Source organism: Kryptolebias marmoratus, linkage group LG4, assembly GCF_001649575.2.
Source record: "Kryptolebias marmoratus isolate JLee-2015 linkage group LG4, ASM164957v2, whole genome shotgun sequence".
NCBI lineage: Eukaryota > Metazoa > Chordata > Actinopteri > Cyprinodontiformes > Rivulidae > Kryptolebias > Kryptolebias marmoratus.
The window spans coordinates 10,439,306-10,453,764 of record NC_051433.1 but is presented as its reverse complement, the minus strand read 5'-3'; the positions used below and the strand labels follow the sequence as shown (position 1 = coordinate 10,453,764).

The window sequence follows — 14,459 nt, the reverse complement described above, 5'->3', positions numbered from 1 at the left end:
ATGCACATTTTTCACATCTGCTCAGAGTGCAGATGTGAAAAAATCTGCACTCAGATGTGAATAATTTTCTGCAGGCTGTTCGAATGTGCTCCTTACTCGCAGTTCGAGTCAGATTTTTCCGATCCGTGTGTGTGTGTGTGTGTGTGTGTGTGTGTGTGTGTGTGTGACGCTTGTTGCTGCTCTGCGCGCGCACCGCAGCCTCCCTGGCGCGCGCGGAGTGGCGCAAAGCGGAGCGCTGCGCCTTTAAGGGCAAGTGTGCGAAGGCGGAGTTCGGTGCGGCTATAAAACATTTCTCACTACAAACACTGGAGAGATCTAGAAGTGTCACAGCAGATCCGGAGCGCCGCCAAATCCCAGGCGTCCCGGGTGTGGATTTTATTATTAGATGGAAGATAACTCTGAAGATTAACAAATTCAAGCTAAAGTCTGACAAAAAACTGAGGAACATTTTTTTTTCTCTAAGAAAGCACGTGTTGAAGTCAGCCAGCGGACAAGAACTGATTCGGTGTTTAGGTGAGTTCAGAAAGTCCTAATTAATGTCTGGTAATGGCTACAATAACCTGCGCCTTCTGTGTTGTTATGTATGTATATCTATGTGTGTGTATATATATATAGGCTATATATGTGTGTGTGCGCGCGCGCGCCAACGCAGACACCATTGGTGCAACTTCAGATCAAACTGGGTCTTCTTGCCTTTTCATTTCCAGTATTTATATGTAATAAACTCACCAACAGACTGAGTCGAAAAGAGCAGGAGCAACTTTCAAACTGAAGTCTGGCTCAGTCATAAAATAACCTAGAACCTGAGAGCAGGTTTATTGTCACATGTTTGTCTGCTGTAATGGAAACAGTAATGCTAATGTAAAATATACACATCAAATTGATTGTTTTTTATGATAACAGCATGGTCTGATTGCACGCTTGAAACCAAATCTTGGCGCAGGAAGATAATTCTTCCATCTCCTATAAAAAAGGGGGGTAAATAATTCATTGTGTATCATCACTATAGCAGGCATTGCCAAATAGCTGACTTGTGTGTTGTGGCGTGAGTCACCTGCCTGCTAGAGGGCTTTTAACCATTATTATCTCAATCCGGTAAAGTGAGGGGGTGTGCGCACTGTTTGCTTGCCGCACAGGTAGAGCGGGTATGGTTGCTCGGAAACCGCTGCAGGGGTGTCATGAGCGGGGTGTGAACTGCTTCTTTCAAGGTCTGACTGTGACACGCTTGAAGCGAAGACAAACTGTCCAATGATGTCACTGCCAGCCTCAGGAGATCTTCTTCCTTTTCCAGCAACCCGCCGATTCAATGGTTTACCCAACCAGATCACAAGAAAAGGGCCCACATTATCTGGTCAGAATTAATAGACCAGAAGAATTTCTCCCGAGGAGGGCTAAAGCCCTGCACGGTTACATCATTTGTTTAATCCCGTTGCCTGTAAATGCTCCTGTGGTCGACTGCCAGAATGAACTGTCTTTGCACCTGTTGCAAGAGGAAGCACAAGCCCCTGGGGGTTCATTATCGAGGATCATGTTGCTTCCCGTCCCCGCCGAACCGAATCGACGGCCCTGGACGGGGACATTGCATGCCTTGTTGGGCAGTTGGGCTTAGGCTGATGCGCCCTGTGCTTCCTGTTGTTTTAGAGCTTTGTTTCTCAGCAGCTGTCAGGTCAGGCACATAAATATGGCTCATTGGAGGCCGGGAGCAGAGGGGGCCATGTTCTTCTCAGTCATCACTCCTACATTATGAGGAGTGTCCGTCTGAGTGTGCACACACCTCACACCAGTCTCCAGAGGAGAAGACCATTAGGGTGCTCTTTGAGTGAGTTTTACAAAACTCCAACCATGAACCGCAAACTAAAAACAGCTCTGCAACAATGTTTGGCTTTTTAAAAAATATTTTGGTGAATTTTTTTTTTTAGCACAGTTCCTCTTAGACTGTGACCCTGCAGAGTCAGCCAAAAGTCAGATTGGATTTTGCTCACAGCGCACGACTGACCCCAGAAATATCAATATGCTGTTACGTTCCCACCCCTCTGAATATTGTATTCATTGTTTACCCAGCTCTGACACATACTTTAACATGACACACACACACACACATTCAGGTCACTTGACATTCGGAGCTCTTGCAACATCAGGTATATCTCTGGTAACAGGAGGAGCCCCTTAGTTTCCTATTCAAGACAAGCAGGATTGCAGCAATGGAGCGTGGCACAGTCAAGTTTTAAAATAAACTAAACTTATTACAAGGCGCAGCCTGTAGAACAGAAAACTGAAAGCTGGCTGTTGCGCTCAGGCTTGTGTAGACTCTGGCTTTAGGTGAAATTTAAAGTTCAGACAAGGTGTAAATAATTTATTTTCAATATACAAATTATTACACAAACCTATTAAAATTCTTAGTGTTGTTAGTTTTTCAAAGATAGACATGATCGGAAAACCAAAATAATCATTGTTGGGTTTCTTATGTAACAAAGAAGTCACTTGTTTTCTTATTTGATGTGAGGCTTCTTCTTTTTTTGACTTCAGGAACAGATGTTGGTTCTGCGAGTGTATTTTGTAAGCGTGCTTCATGTTCCTTTCCGTCTGCTTTTGCTTTCAGTCTTCTTTCTCCATCATTCATTCATGGCTGCGTCTTGGCTGTGTTTTAGGTCGAGCAGAAGCACAGGCAGCCAGCCGGGCGATCTGAGAGTTTCCTGGCTTTGATGCGATCCGACTGTACCTGGAGCATGTCCACAGTGGGCCTGACTGCCCAGGAGATCTCTTTTCCCATCACAAACCCCTTCCTCCGGGGCAGCTACTGTCATAGCATGGCTGGATCCAAGCCCTCCTGGTCCTATCGCCATGAGCCCACGGAGAAGTGAGTGTTCAGGTGTAGCAGTCCTTTAGTGGAGAGCAATGATTTATCAGACATGCATGACATGTTAATGTTATATGGCTCAGGTCAGTCTAAGATTTGTTCTACGTATTAAAATGTTGCTTAACTCCCATGGAGTTGCTAATCTGAATTGTAATTTGTATTAACAGCTTCTACTTTTCTATGGACACTCCAAACATAGATCACAGCTATCGACCACAGCAAAAGGGGCCACCACCAAGTTACGAGAGTAAGTGCACAAGTGTGCTTCACGCTAATGCTACATTGTGTGTGCGACTACCAGTGAATGTATTGGAAATACAGTTGTGTGATTATGTAATTAGAAGTTGATGAAAATCTATATTTTGGTCTTTTTAAATTGTTGCGCACTAACTTTATTCATGTATCTCAAGGACATCGAAGTAATGGTTGTGGTTTTATGTTTCTCTTTGGCAGGACACAAACACAGTCCCAGCACACAAAGATTACCTCCAAAGAAATCCCGGCCCACCCATCTGACCCTGTCCTGCAATGCGGACTCACCCGCTCCAAGTCCTGCTGATGACGACCAGGTGGTCCCCTCATTCCAGAGGCTCTCATTCAACGAGTACAGCAGCCCGCCAGTGACGCCAGACAGATGTTCGAAGCCTCTTCCGCCCATCCCCCCACAAACAGACATCTCCCCTGAGCAGGCTATGGACAATGAGGTAGAATTTTTCACAAGTACGGACGAAAGCCGCTGCCTTGTGGACGATGTTGACCAGTGTTTCAAAGTGTCTCCTTTTCGACACGGACTTCCCAGCCGAAGGAGCTTCAGGGACTGTGGGCAGATTAACTATGCTTATTATGATGGTCCTTTAGGGCCACAAAGCCACCATCAGCCCCAACAGCCCCAACAGCACCATCAGACACATCCACCACAGGAAGTGCGAGAACATCATGAACAGAAGCAACAGGAACCACCCGAGCCGGCGGTCTGTCCAAGACCGCAGGACAAGGCTCAGAGGAGACTACGACGTTGTCACTCAGGCCCAGCAGGCTCTTTACACAAGCCCTCACTGCTGCGCCTCACTTGCGCCAGACGTCACGCCAGCGGTATGGATAAACCAGAAGTGCCACCCCCTATCCCTCCACGTATACTCAAGAGCGGAGATATCCGTCGCTGGTCAGCAGAGGTCTCGCCTGGGGCTTACAGCGATGAGGACAAACCACCCAAGCTGCCCCCAAGGGACCATGTGTCCAGAGGAAGTTCACGCACTCCCAGCCCCAAGAGCCTCCCCTCATACATTAACGGCGTGATGCCCCCTACACAAAGCTTTGCACCCGATCCGAAGTACGTAAGCGGTCGGGTCGGTTTACACAGACAGAACAGTGAGGGCTCTCCTTGCATCCTTCCTGTGATGGAGAACGGCAAGAAGGCCAGCGCCACTCATTACTACCTTCTGCCTCAGCGGTCTGCTTTCACAGACTCACCTTGTGACTGCCACACCAAGAGGAAAGTGGATTTAGTTTAGTTTGAAAGGCTCTAGTTGAAGTAGTAGAGGACTCTATTGTAGATGAGCAAAAAAAAGAAAAAAAACACTTGACAAAATAGTGAAACTAGACGCTAACAACCGTCAAACTGCTGCTTTTACTTTTTATTTTTTAATACCCCATGTATTCTTAACTCACAGGGTATGTGTGCACTGTATACAGTTACTGGTAATGTTGGAATAGCTATCACAACAAAGATACTTCAAGTAGAAACTGTATCGGACTAAAGATTGTGGGCAAAATTCAACATAGTAGAGCTTATTTTTGATACGATTTTATTACATGACATTCATTATTACTGTACTGTTTTTGCTGATAACGTGGTACAATTGAATGGTCCAAGCAGGCCTTGGACCCAGTGTCCTCAGTGTTTATGTCTGGATTGATTGAGATGTTTTGCGTGATTCACATGGGCTTTCTTTGATGCTGCTTTTTGTATCTTACGAGGGACAAAAGGTCAGTAATGTCACCCTGTATCACCTAATAGATGAAGTCTAAATCCGCTCCCAGTGGATTTTAAACAAAATGAAGGATGTTAGCACAAATTTTGCCACTCTGGTTGCTATTATGTACCAAGAAAACCATGATTTCCCTTCCTGGATGTAACTTCAGCCTTAATCGAGCTGACTATGCCAATGTACATTTGTGTTTTGTTTAGTTTTTTTCCCCCCACATTGCACATTGTTTCTGGTAGCTATGCATGTTTCCATTGGAATGTCCAGTGCAGCTTATATGGTGAAGTTGTCTCTTGATGAGCGTATTTTGTGTATGTTTTGTGCATGCGAACAGCAGTTGTGTTGAGGTGGTGCCACGAAGAGTGACTTTCTGCAATCACTAGAGAATTGTTGACAGAACTTGTTACCGTGTGCTGCTTTTTTCTTTTTTTTTTTTGTGCCGCGCACACTCACTTATTTTCTGTCTGGGTCCAGGTCTGTTTGGTTGCACAGAAATTGGTTTATTTAATGTGAGTCAATATATGCTACTCTTAGTGATATTCTCCCAAACAGTTGGAGAAACATAGATTTGGTCAAGCTGTGAGTCATTGCTTGAAACTAATTTGCCTCGACTCCTACCTCATTTTGATGTTCACCCCCCTACTTTACATTTTCCCTGAATAATTTGCTCCCGAAGATTAAAAAGAAAATTCGAAGTTTTAACACACAGAAAACCCAAATAATCGGCTTCCTATGTGACCCAGTACAGCTTCGTTTTAGTGTCAAATTTCAGTTACACTTTAGTTAGTCACTTCTAACCGGATATCCATAAATAGAGGTTTTAGATCATGCAGATCTTAGATCAGAGTGTTAGCCTAACCAGTTAAAACACACATTGCAAAGACAGTGCAGGGTTTACCTGCCTGACACAGACTTTCCTGTTCTGCAGATGCATTCCTGCCTTACGTGATTGCAGTGGGTGTGGTTTGAAAGACTTTGGCTGCTGGCAGCCAAGGAAATGTATGAATTTTATTGTTGTAGATTATTCACGAAGCGTCAGGATGTTATAGAAATCGTAGCACATGTATTGAAGTAACCTCGGTGTTCAGTTTGGGAAACATAACTGCTAAGGTCAATCGGTCATTGAAGTATACTTTTTCCTCTTCCCCCGCCTCTCTTTCTCACAAACCCTCCGAACACAATGTTTCTTTTGACTTAAATGTTTGAAATGTTTACATCTTCCACTATTTAATCTTAAGGTATTCATATGTCTTATTAGAAATAATGAAACTGAATGAAGATGAGCGTATCAAGGTATGACTTTTCTGCTGTGGTTAAGACATGCACTGGGAGAGCTCAGTATACTTTGTACAGTATTTAACAATTCCATTTGTTATTAGTTGAAAAGTACATTGTCTTTTAAAAGAAAAAGCAAAATAAAATGACTTATTTATGAGCTTGCTTCAGTCTTTTTTTTTTTTTTTCTTTTCTCAAATCAATCAAGAGTGAACTCTACTCAGCTGTTTGGCCTGTTTTATCACCCACACGCCCTCATGGTGTGCCTTATTGTGACCGGCCTTTATCCAGAGAAAGAACTGCGACAGGTGCACAGTCTTCCACTTCCTGGTTAAAATGCAATTTCCTCTTGCGTGACTGCTTCGGTGCTCTCAGAAAACCGGCTTAGCGCTCACAGGTTTTAATGCTTTTATAACAATGTTCGAAGTGTTTAAATCTTGACTCGAGTCCATGTGGCTGTAGGCTTCGAGCCAGCGAACCACATGGAGCAACAGAGGTCAAGTAACCACTAACTCAGCTGCAGTCTCAGCTGCTGTTACATATATTGTCCCCTAAGACCTCTCAGCGAGGTGTTGATTCGCGTTCCTGAAAGCTAGGTGTTTATTTATTTTCGAAATTATTCTCTTTATGGAACAAAAGGTGGCAAACTATTCAGGCCAGAAACCCTTTCACCTGGTTCGCTCTCAGGTGAGCTGCTAGGAGACGGCATGAGTGGTAGCTATGGCAACAAAAGCGAGACGAGCTGCTTATTTTAGAGGTCTGTTACAGGAAATGAACAAGCAGCCTAGCTTGAGATGAGCCTCTGAGTAAATAGACAAACTAATATTTTGCGATTGTGTCACGAATAAAACCAGAACGCAGAAGCTTGACCTGGGTAGGCTCTGTTCAGAAGTTTTAAGACTTGACTTTAATTTTGTAAGACAAAGCCTTAAAAGCAAAAGGGTATTATTATATAATTCACTCTGTTTGCAGCCTGAGTTGTTTCCTTGCTCTTTTTGTTTCTCTTTTTCAGGTGGCACAGCTACACACGACTCATATTTCTATACTGACGTCACAACAGTCAAGCTTTACTTGAAATTTAGTGCGTTTTAGTGATTAAAATGGGCGGTTCAGACTTTTTCTGTGGAGTAGTTTTGCTGTAGACAGCAGTCAGAGTGATCTCAGTTTGGAGAATCAGAGAGAAGTTCTCATGAAGGGGTCGTTTTATTTGGTCTGAAGCCTGTTCCTAAAACAACTAAAACCTCATATATTTCATACTGGGTCAAGTGACGGTCCTATTGTAAATTTGTGCATCATGCCACTTTTGCATTAAAATGGTTATTTAGATACAAGTCTATGGTTAATTACAGTGAGGACTGATTGTGTTGGAGTGCAGTCTGGGGTTTATTGCAATACGTTCTGTGTGAACCGAACGTTGCAAAATGGTTCATGTTAATCTTACGCACTCAGTATGATTATATGAGGCAAAAGCAATGTGGTGTAAAATCTCACCACAAAGTGTTTGTTTGAACAGCTATAAATCTCTGAGGCTTTAGGTCAGGGGTGGCCAATTCTGGTCCTCGAGGGCCACTATCCTGCATGTTTTCCTTGTTTCTCTGCTCCGACACAGCTGATTTAAATCAATTGGTGATTAACAGGCTTCTGCAGAACAAGAAGAGGTAATTTAACCATCGGATCAGGTGTGTTGGATGGCAGAAATTTGCTCCTAAATAAAATAGCTGTTAACCCTATGAAAATATCTCACTTATTCTTCGAACTGGTATGACTCTGTCTATTGTCTGCTGCAGGTAGGAAACTAACAACGACTCCACAGAGTTCCAGTTAAAAAAAAATTCAAAACTGTCCCTTTAATCGTAGTTCAGTTGATGTATTGGGACCAAACTTTAGGTTTTATTCAGCAAATATTCAAGCCTCAGAGTCCTTGCTGACTGCTTGGTAACTGGAGCTTGAATTATTACTGTCTTTAAGATTACAGCACCATTATCTGATATATAGTTTCTGCTTTTTTTGCTGAAAAAGGTCATGACTGATAATAATCCACGAATGTGTGTCAATAAAAAGTAATGATGCAAAGCATTAATAAAAATGGCCTATAGATCCTGAATAAGCCTCATTCTATTGGTAACACAGGATTTCCTCTGATGTTTTTAAGATTTTATTCAGCATCAAATCAATCATACTCAGCAGAAATGAGAAGAAAACAAATATGATTAAAATACACTGAATGTTTTAGAGATTTTGAAAAACAGCCTTATCTGTTTACGTGTAAAAAAAGTCATTTTAACAGTGAACTAATTTATTAAAAACCATATAGACCAAGTTGTATTTTGCTCTTCTTTTTAATAGCTATCCTGTTTGATTTATTATGTCATAATTACAGCAATCAATGACATGGAAAGGAAGAGACAACATTATATAATAAGATCGAATGAAATATACTCAGATATGACCTGATGGGGAATGAATGTTTGTCTGTACATAAGACTGAGCTTCATGGTTTAAGTCCCACCTTTTAAATAAATTTTAAAAAGTTCCTGAACTGGATATTTTTTCATTGACCTGTTTAACTTTTTGTTTGGATGCAATTTTTCTTATCGTTCGCTGTGAGAGACAGATGGAGCTGTGAATATTTAACTGAAGCTGAAGTGCTGCTGGTTAAAATTTACTCAGGTCAGGGTGCTATATGAAATGTGGCACCTTAAGTCAAGGTAAATATATTTGTGTTTCCTTTCTTTAAGCACTAGGGGGAGACAAAGTGCATCTTAGGGCTCTGATCTAATGGTGCAAGAAATGTCTTTGCAATAAAAAAAATCTACTTTTAAAATACATTATTGCAAATAAGAAGCAATATTGGCAGCAAAATAACTGAATGGTTTACATATATAATAAAGCTACTTCATGTTGATGCTGAACTGTTTAAGGTCTGCAACAACATACAGGTGGGTTCTTGCTTTGTTCAGACATGGAGCATTTTGAGATCACTATTTCACAAACTACTGCAAATTGTATTAAGTTACTCGGATTATTGTGCTGCTTAATGTCACCGTTTCATCAGTCTGTATAGACTGTATTTAACCAAATGCATCTCTGCCATCTAGTGACAGGAGAGTGTAACGACACTGTGGGGCCTCCAGAGGTTTATAGTGAACAATCCAATACAAACACACACACACAGTAGCTGCTGGATTAGGCTAGCTGATAAACAAATCAAGAGGCCATGGAAAGTGAACATTGGATAATTTAATCATTTAATGATGATGACATGCCTGAATAAGAAGCTAGTCTTACAATAAAATGTCTTTTTACGACATGTGAAAAAAAGTCTGTTTAAAAAAGCGCGATGTCATGCTTTTGAGCAAAGGTGCTAAATTAAAAACGATGTTTATTGTTGCAGTGAGGACAATGATTGTGGCAGTGGTACAAAAAGCTCATATCAGTTAAACAACACATGAATATTGTTTCACGAGGCTATTGCACAGAATTACAATCAAAATACATAAAATTACAAAACTTTTGAAAACATAGTGCAATACTTTAATTGGAATATTGCAAGCAGCTCATACATATCTTTGTTGTTTTTACCTTTAAAACATTTAATTTGTGTAGGTAGTCTTGTGTTCAGAACCTCAGGATGTTTTGAGGAAACCTGAAAAAACGAAACGTTTAAAATTTTTAAATTGTTTCTTTTACAATGTTTTGATCTTTAGCTAGACCTTACTTTTAATAACGTATCTAATGGAAAGATGGAAAATAAGAATACCTGAGATTTGGTGTCAAAATTTTCTATAAACTCTTGTAACTTCCTGGAATCCCCAGTTTATTACCTAAGGGAAAAGCATAATGTTCATAAGCACATCTTATTGCCCATTCTGGGGAATTGCTTAAGTAAAATAGGTGATAGATATAAAAAATAAAAATAAATACATATCACCTACGTTTTTCAGAGAAATCAAAAAAATCTTCCTCAAAAAACTGCAGATTTTGTCTGAAGGGGCTGCTGATTTTCCTTTAAGGAAAAAAATTACACACAGATGCATTTTTTACCTGAACAATTTTGCTGAAAAAAGAAACTTAAATTCTACCATTTCTTTTGTTCGCAGCTCACCAGCGACTCGTGTGTTGTCTCCTTATTAAAATGATGGCAATGATGATGACAATTATAAGCAGCACTGCAGCTGCCAGTGATCCAAACAGAGCTCCGTAGAAAGCTTGACCTCTGCGGAAGAACTCACACCGAGGACCGTAGTACTGCTCAAATTTATTTTCATAGCACCTAAATCGAAAGGTAAATTACATTAGCAATAACAATATAATGTGTTTGTTCTTGTAAGTAAAAGTTACAAACACATATATTTGCTTACTTGCACACAGGCCCTTTGAGAATGTCATTGAAACAATCTCCATGCTGATGACAGAAACCAGGGTTTGTTTTGCAAGTTCCAGCACATTCCCATTTACCATCATTAATCTCAGCAGTGTAATTGGCAAACTCAGAGCAGTTAACATAAGGCTTCAGGTCCGTAATACCTGAGTCATGGCAATGAAAAGTACATGTTGTATTAGATATTGCATAAGCGATGTGGAAATGTTACCGTTTTTAGGTTTAGAGAAGAAGTATAGTGTATGTACTTGTAACTGGAGGCGGCTGCAAGGTGAGTTCGTGTAACAACACTGTGCTTGTCCCAAAAGCCTGTGAAATGGGTTCGAGGTTCTTTGTGTCAGTCAACACATCAGTCAGCGCACGATCAAGCTGGGTGTTGAGAAACTGGATTTGTGTTTCATTGTTTTCATAGTTGTACTGCGCCACGCTTTCTGCAACAACACTTCCTTTTCTTTAGGAAAAAACCAGAAAGGAGCGAAGGACAAAAACTCAAATTTCATTTAAGAATATACTACATGTAATCAATATGTTGGCAAAGAATGAAAACTTACAATAATTTGATAATTTTCACCTCTTTAAAGGCCCGTGGGTTTGCCTTCTTGCACAGCGCTTCCAGCTGAAACAGAAAATATGCTTTAACAACACAGTTATAGCAGCAAATGTTACTGGATACAACAACAAATGATTGAAAGAGCTGCGAAAAACATCTCCACTCATTTCCTTATAATTAAATAAAGAGACATGACAAATGTTGGACAGCAATCTAATCAATGAATGATGAAAAAATGAAAGAAAGGTTTTCTACCTCTGGTTCCAGTTTGCTGATGAATGCCAATGATTCAGTTGAGCTTAAATCATTAAAAGCATCTTCATAAGTGATAAAGATTTCCAAAGAAACATTGACTTTTCGAGCAGGCAGTCTTTCAGTATCTAGGGGAATAGGTGAAACCATTGTATTGATAATGCAAAAACTTTCCGAATTCACACCTTACAATTATATTTTTTGACCTTATTGCATCTTTTTTTTTTAATGGAAAACTGTATTTAATGTAAACAAAAGCAAGACAAATTGGGGCATTGGCTATTAAGGCCAAAAATACTAGCATCTCATAATAAATTATATTGAAAGTAAACATAGCAGAAACAATGGGCACCACGTAACCTGTTACTTTAATTATGCTATGGAAAGTTGTTGATGAAATGTCTCTAGAAAATAAAGAAAGCTTACCAACTTGGGCAGAAACTTCATTTTGTCCAAAAGTGCAGTTATCTCCAAAAACAAAGTTTTGACATAGGCACTGACAGCTTCCAAGAGTCACATTGTAAAAACAGGAGCCAAAATTACACTGACAGTCTGCACAAGAAGGAGTTGTAGTTAGTGTTGTCTGCACTGAAGTAGCATTGGAGAGAGAAACTGTTGTAATATCTGAAATATGTGTTGATGTTCCTGTTGGTGAAGAATTGGTTGAAGAAGCCTCTATAATGGTCGATGTCTTAGGACTTGTTCCAGTGCTGGCAGCATTCTGAGTGCTCACAGGAGGGTTTGTAGAGGGTGATGTGCTGTAAACCTCTGTCACTGTGGACGGAGACGACTGATCTGTGCTGGCTGTTGACATCACACCATTTGTAGTTAGCCCAGATGTTGTTTCCAATGATTGTGCTGTTCCACTAGGTGTAAAGGTTGTCACAGGTGTTGATGTTCCTGTTGGCGAAGAATTGGCTGAAGAAGCTTCCTTAGAGGTCGATGTCTGGGGACCTGTTCCAGTGCTTGCAGCATTTGTTTCCAAGTTGTGTGTTGAGGATGTTGGAGTGAAAGGAGTGGTCACTGGTGATGATGTTGTTTCCGTCTCATTCGTATTGGTTACTGCTGATTGACTGTTTGTAGTAAGCGTAAATGTTGGTTTGGTTGAATGTATGGTTTCGGTGGTCCTTTCTGATGTAACTAACGTTGATGGCCTTACTGTGGTGGAGGGCAAATTTGTTGTAAATGTTTCCTGGCTATTTGATGGCTGCAAAATAGTTGTAGTTACAACTGAACTAGGACTTTGAGCTGTAGATTTGTGAGTAAACTGAGTGCTCACAGGAGGGTTTGTAGAGGGTGATGTGCTGTAAACCTCTGTCACTGTGGACGGAGACGACTGATCTGTGCTGGCTGTTGACATCACACCATTTGTAGTTAGCCCAGATGTTGTTTCCAATGATTGTGCTGTTCCACTAGGTGTAAAGGTTGTCACAGGTGTTGATGTTCCTGTTGGCGAAGAATTGGCTGAAGAAGCTTCCTTAGAGGTCGATGTCTGGGGACCTGTTCCAGTGCTTGCAGCATTTGTTTCCAAGTTGTGTGTTGAGGATGTTGGAGTGAAAGGAGTGGTCACTGGTGATGATGTTGTTTCCGTCTCATTCGTATTGGTTACTGCTGATTGACTGTTTGTAGTAAGCGTAAATGTTGGTTTGGTTGAATGTATGGTTTCGGTGGTCCTTTCTGATGTAACTAACGTTGATGGCCTTACTGTGGTGGAGGGCAAATTTGTTGTAAATGTTTCCTGGCTATTTGATGGCTGCAAAATAGTTGTAGTTACAACTGAACTAGGACTTTGAGCTGTAGATTTGTGAGTAAACTGAGTGCTCACAGGAGGGTTTGTAGAGGGTGATGTGCTGTAAACCTCTGCCCCTGTTGACGGAATTGACTGATCGGTGCTGGCTGTTGACATCACACCATTTGTAGTTAGCCCAGATGTTGTTTCCAATGATTGTGCTGTTCCACTAGGTGTAAAGGTTGTCACAGGTGTTGATGTTCCTGTTGGCGAAGAATTGGCTGAAGAAGCTTCCTTAGAGGTCGATGTCTGGGGACCTGTTCCAGTGCTTGCAGCATTTGTTTCCAAGTTGTGTGTTGAGGATGTTGGAGTGAAAGGAGTGGTCACTGGTGATGATGTTGTTTCCGTCTCATTCGTATTGGTTACTGCTGATTGACTGTTTGTAGTAAGCGTAAATGTTGGTTTGGTTGAATGTATGGTTTCGGTGGTCCTTTCTGATGTAACTAACGTTGATGGCCTTACTGTGGTGGAGGGCAAATTTGTTGTAAATGTTTCCTGGCTATTTGATGGCTGCAAAATAGTTGTAGTTACAACTGAACTAGGACTTTGAGCTGTAGATTTGTGAGTAAACTGAGTGCTCACAGGAGGGTTTGCAGAGGGTGATGTGGTGTAAACTTCTGTATTTGTGGAAGGAGACGACTGATCGGTGCTGGCTGTTGACATCACACCATTTGTAGTTAGCCCAGATATTGTTTCCAACGATTGTGCTGTTCCGTTAGGTGAAACGGTGTTCGCAGGTACTTGTCTAATTTTTCTGACTACTGAAAGATCATGTCTTCTTCTGTTTTTTTTACTGGATAAGTTCATATCCCTATTCTCTTTTGTCAAATAGAGTTTCTGTGGAATTTGATCATGTTGAAGTTGTTTTGCATTTTGAATTCCTGTGAAATAAAATAAATAAATAAAATTAGAAATAGAATCTCTATCCAGAGTTGAACATTTTAATTTTTGTCTTTTCTTAAATCCAAGCTTTCATTAGAACCTTGATAACATTATTTTACATATTAGAGGCCACAGCTCCATTTGTAAATGAGACTGGTTAAACCTGGAAAAGATCTGATCATGATGTTGGCTTTTGGTAATGCTCCTACATAAAAAGGAGCTTGCAAGTTTATTCAGAAAAACTGGATGAACAAGTCCAGGAGTGGAATAAAGAAACGAGGGATCTCTGATTTCACCTTAGATGTAAAACAAAACTATAAATGTTCAAAACAAGAGGTTTTTTTATGAAAGTAGAAGTAATTAAAATTCAACATGACTAACTTAGATTAACTCAAAGTAAAGTAGAACATAAAACTAGTTTTGAAAAAATACTACCACGAGTTACAAACAAGCATGAGTGCTTGAATTTATCGAAAGTGTTTGTAAAC

The 14,459-nt window shown here is 40.7% G+C and overlaps 2 protein-coding genes across 3 annotated transcripts; one reads left to right on the top strand and one right to left on the bottom strand.

Annotated features, from left to right (window-relative positions):
• Nucleotides 1–298: 298 nt before the first annotated feature.
• Nucleotides 299–6,277, top strand: errfi1a (ERBB receptor feedback inhibitor 1a). 2 transcript variants are annotated; one of them, XM_017408961.3, is made up of 4 exons: nt 299–513; nt 2,649–2,857; nt 3,025–3,104; nt 3,311–6,277. In XM_017408961.3, exons 2-4 carry the CDS (start codon nt 2,703–2,705, stop codon nt 4,366–4,368), a joined length of 1,293 nt encoding a protein of 430 aa, XP_017264450.1. In that variant the 5' UTR covers nt 299–513; nt 2,649–2,702; the 3' UTR covers nt 4,369–6,277. The 2 variants fall into 2 exon arrangements, with proteins under 2 accessions (XP_017264450.1, XP_017264451.1); XM_017408962.3 differs by lacking the exon at nt 299–513 and having other exon boundaries at nt 2,799–2,940.
• A 3,079-nt stretch (nt 6,278–9,356) lies between these two features.
• LOC108231550 (mucin-5AC) lies at nt 9,357–13,943 on the bottom strand. The gene is made up of 9 exons (XM_025004272.2): nt 11,727–13,943; nt 11,304–11,428; nt 11,050–11,114; nt 10,747–10,949; nt 10,479–10,644; nt 10,223–10,390; nt 10,053–10,123; nt 9,878–9,941; nt 9,357–9,763 (listed from the first exon to the last, which is right to left on the bottom strand). Exons 1-8 carry the CDS (start codon nt 13,894–13,896, stop codon nt 9,901–9,903), a joined length of 3,009 nt encoding a protein of 1,002 aa, XP_024860040.1. The 5' UTR covers nt 13,897–13,943; the 3' UTR covers nt 9,357–9,763; nt 9,878–9,900.
• Nucleotides 13,944–14,459: the final 516 nt, after the last annotated feature.

Coding starts and splice junctions, on each gene's coding strand:
- errfi1a (XM_017408961.3), top strand. CDS start 2,703: ATGCGATCCGACTGTACCTGGAGCATGTCCACAGTGGGCCTGACTGCC. Junction 2,858..3,024: donor CGCCATGAGCCCACGGAGAA/GTGAGTGTTCAG, acceptor TTGTATTAACAG/CTTCTACTTTTCTATGGACA. Junction 3,105..3,310: donor GCCACCACCAAGTTACGAGA/GTAAGTGCACAA, acceptor TCTCTTTGGCAG/GACACAAACACAGTCCCAGC.
- LOC108231550 (XM_025004272.2), bottom strand. CDS start 13,896: ATGAACTTATCCAGTAAAAAAAACAGAAGAAGACATGATCTTTCAGTA. Junction 11,429..11,726: donor TGAAGTTTCTGCCCAAGTTG/GTAAGCTTTCTT, acceptor CTATTCCCCTAG/ATACTGAAAGACTGCCTGCT. Junction 9,942..10,052: donor TTTTGATTTCTCTGAAAAAC/GTAGGTGATATG, acceptor CTTTTCCCTTAG/GTAATAAACTGGGGATTCCA.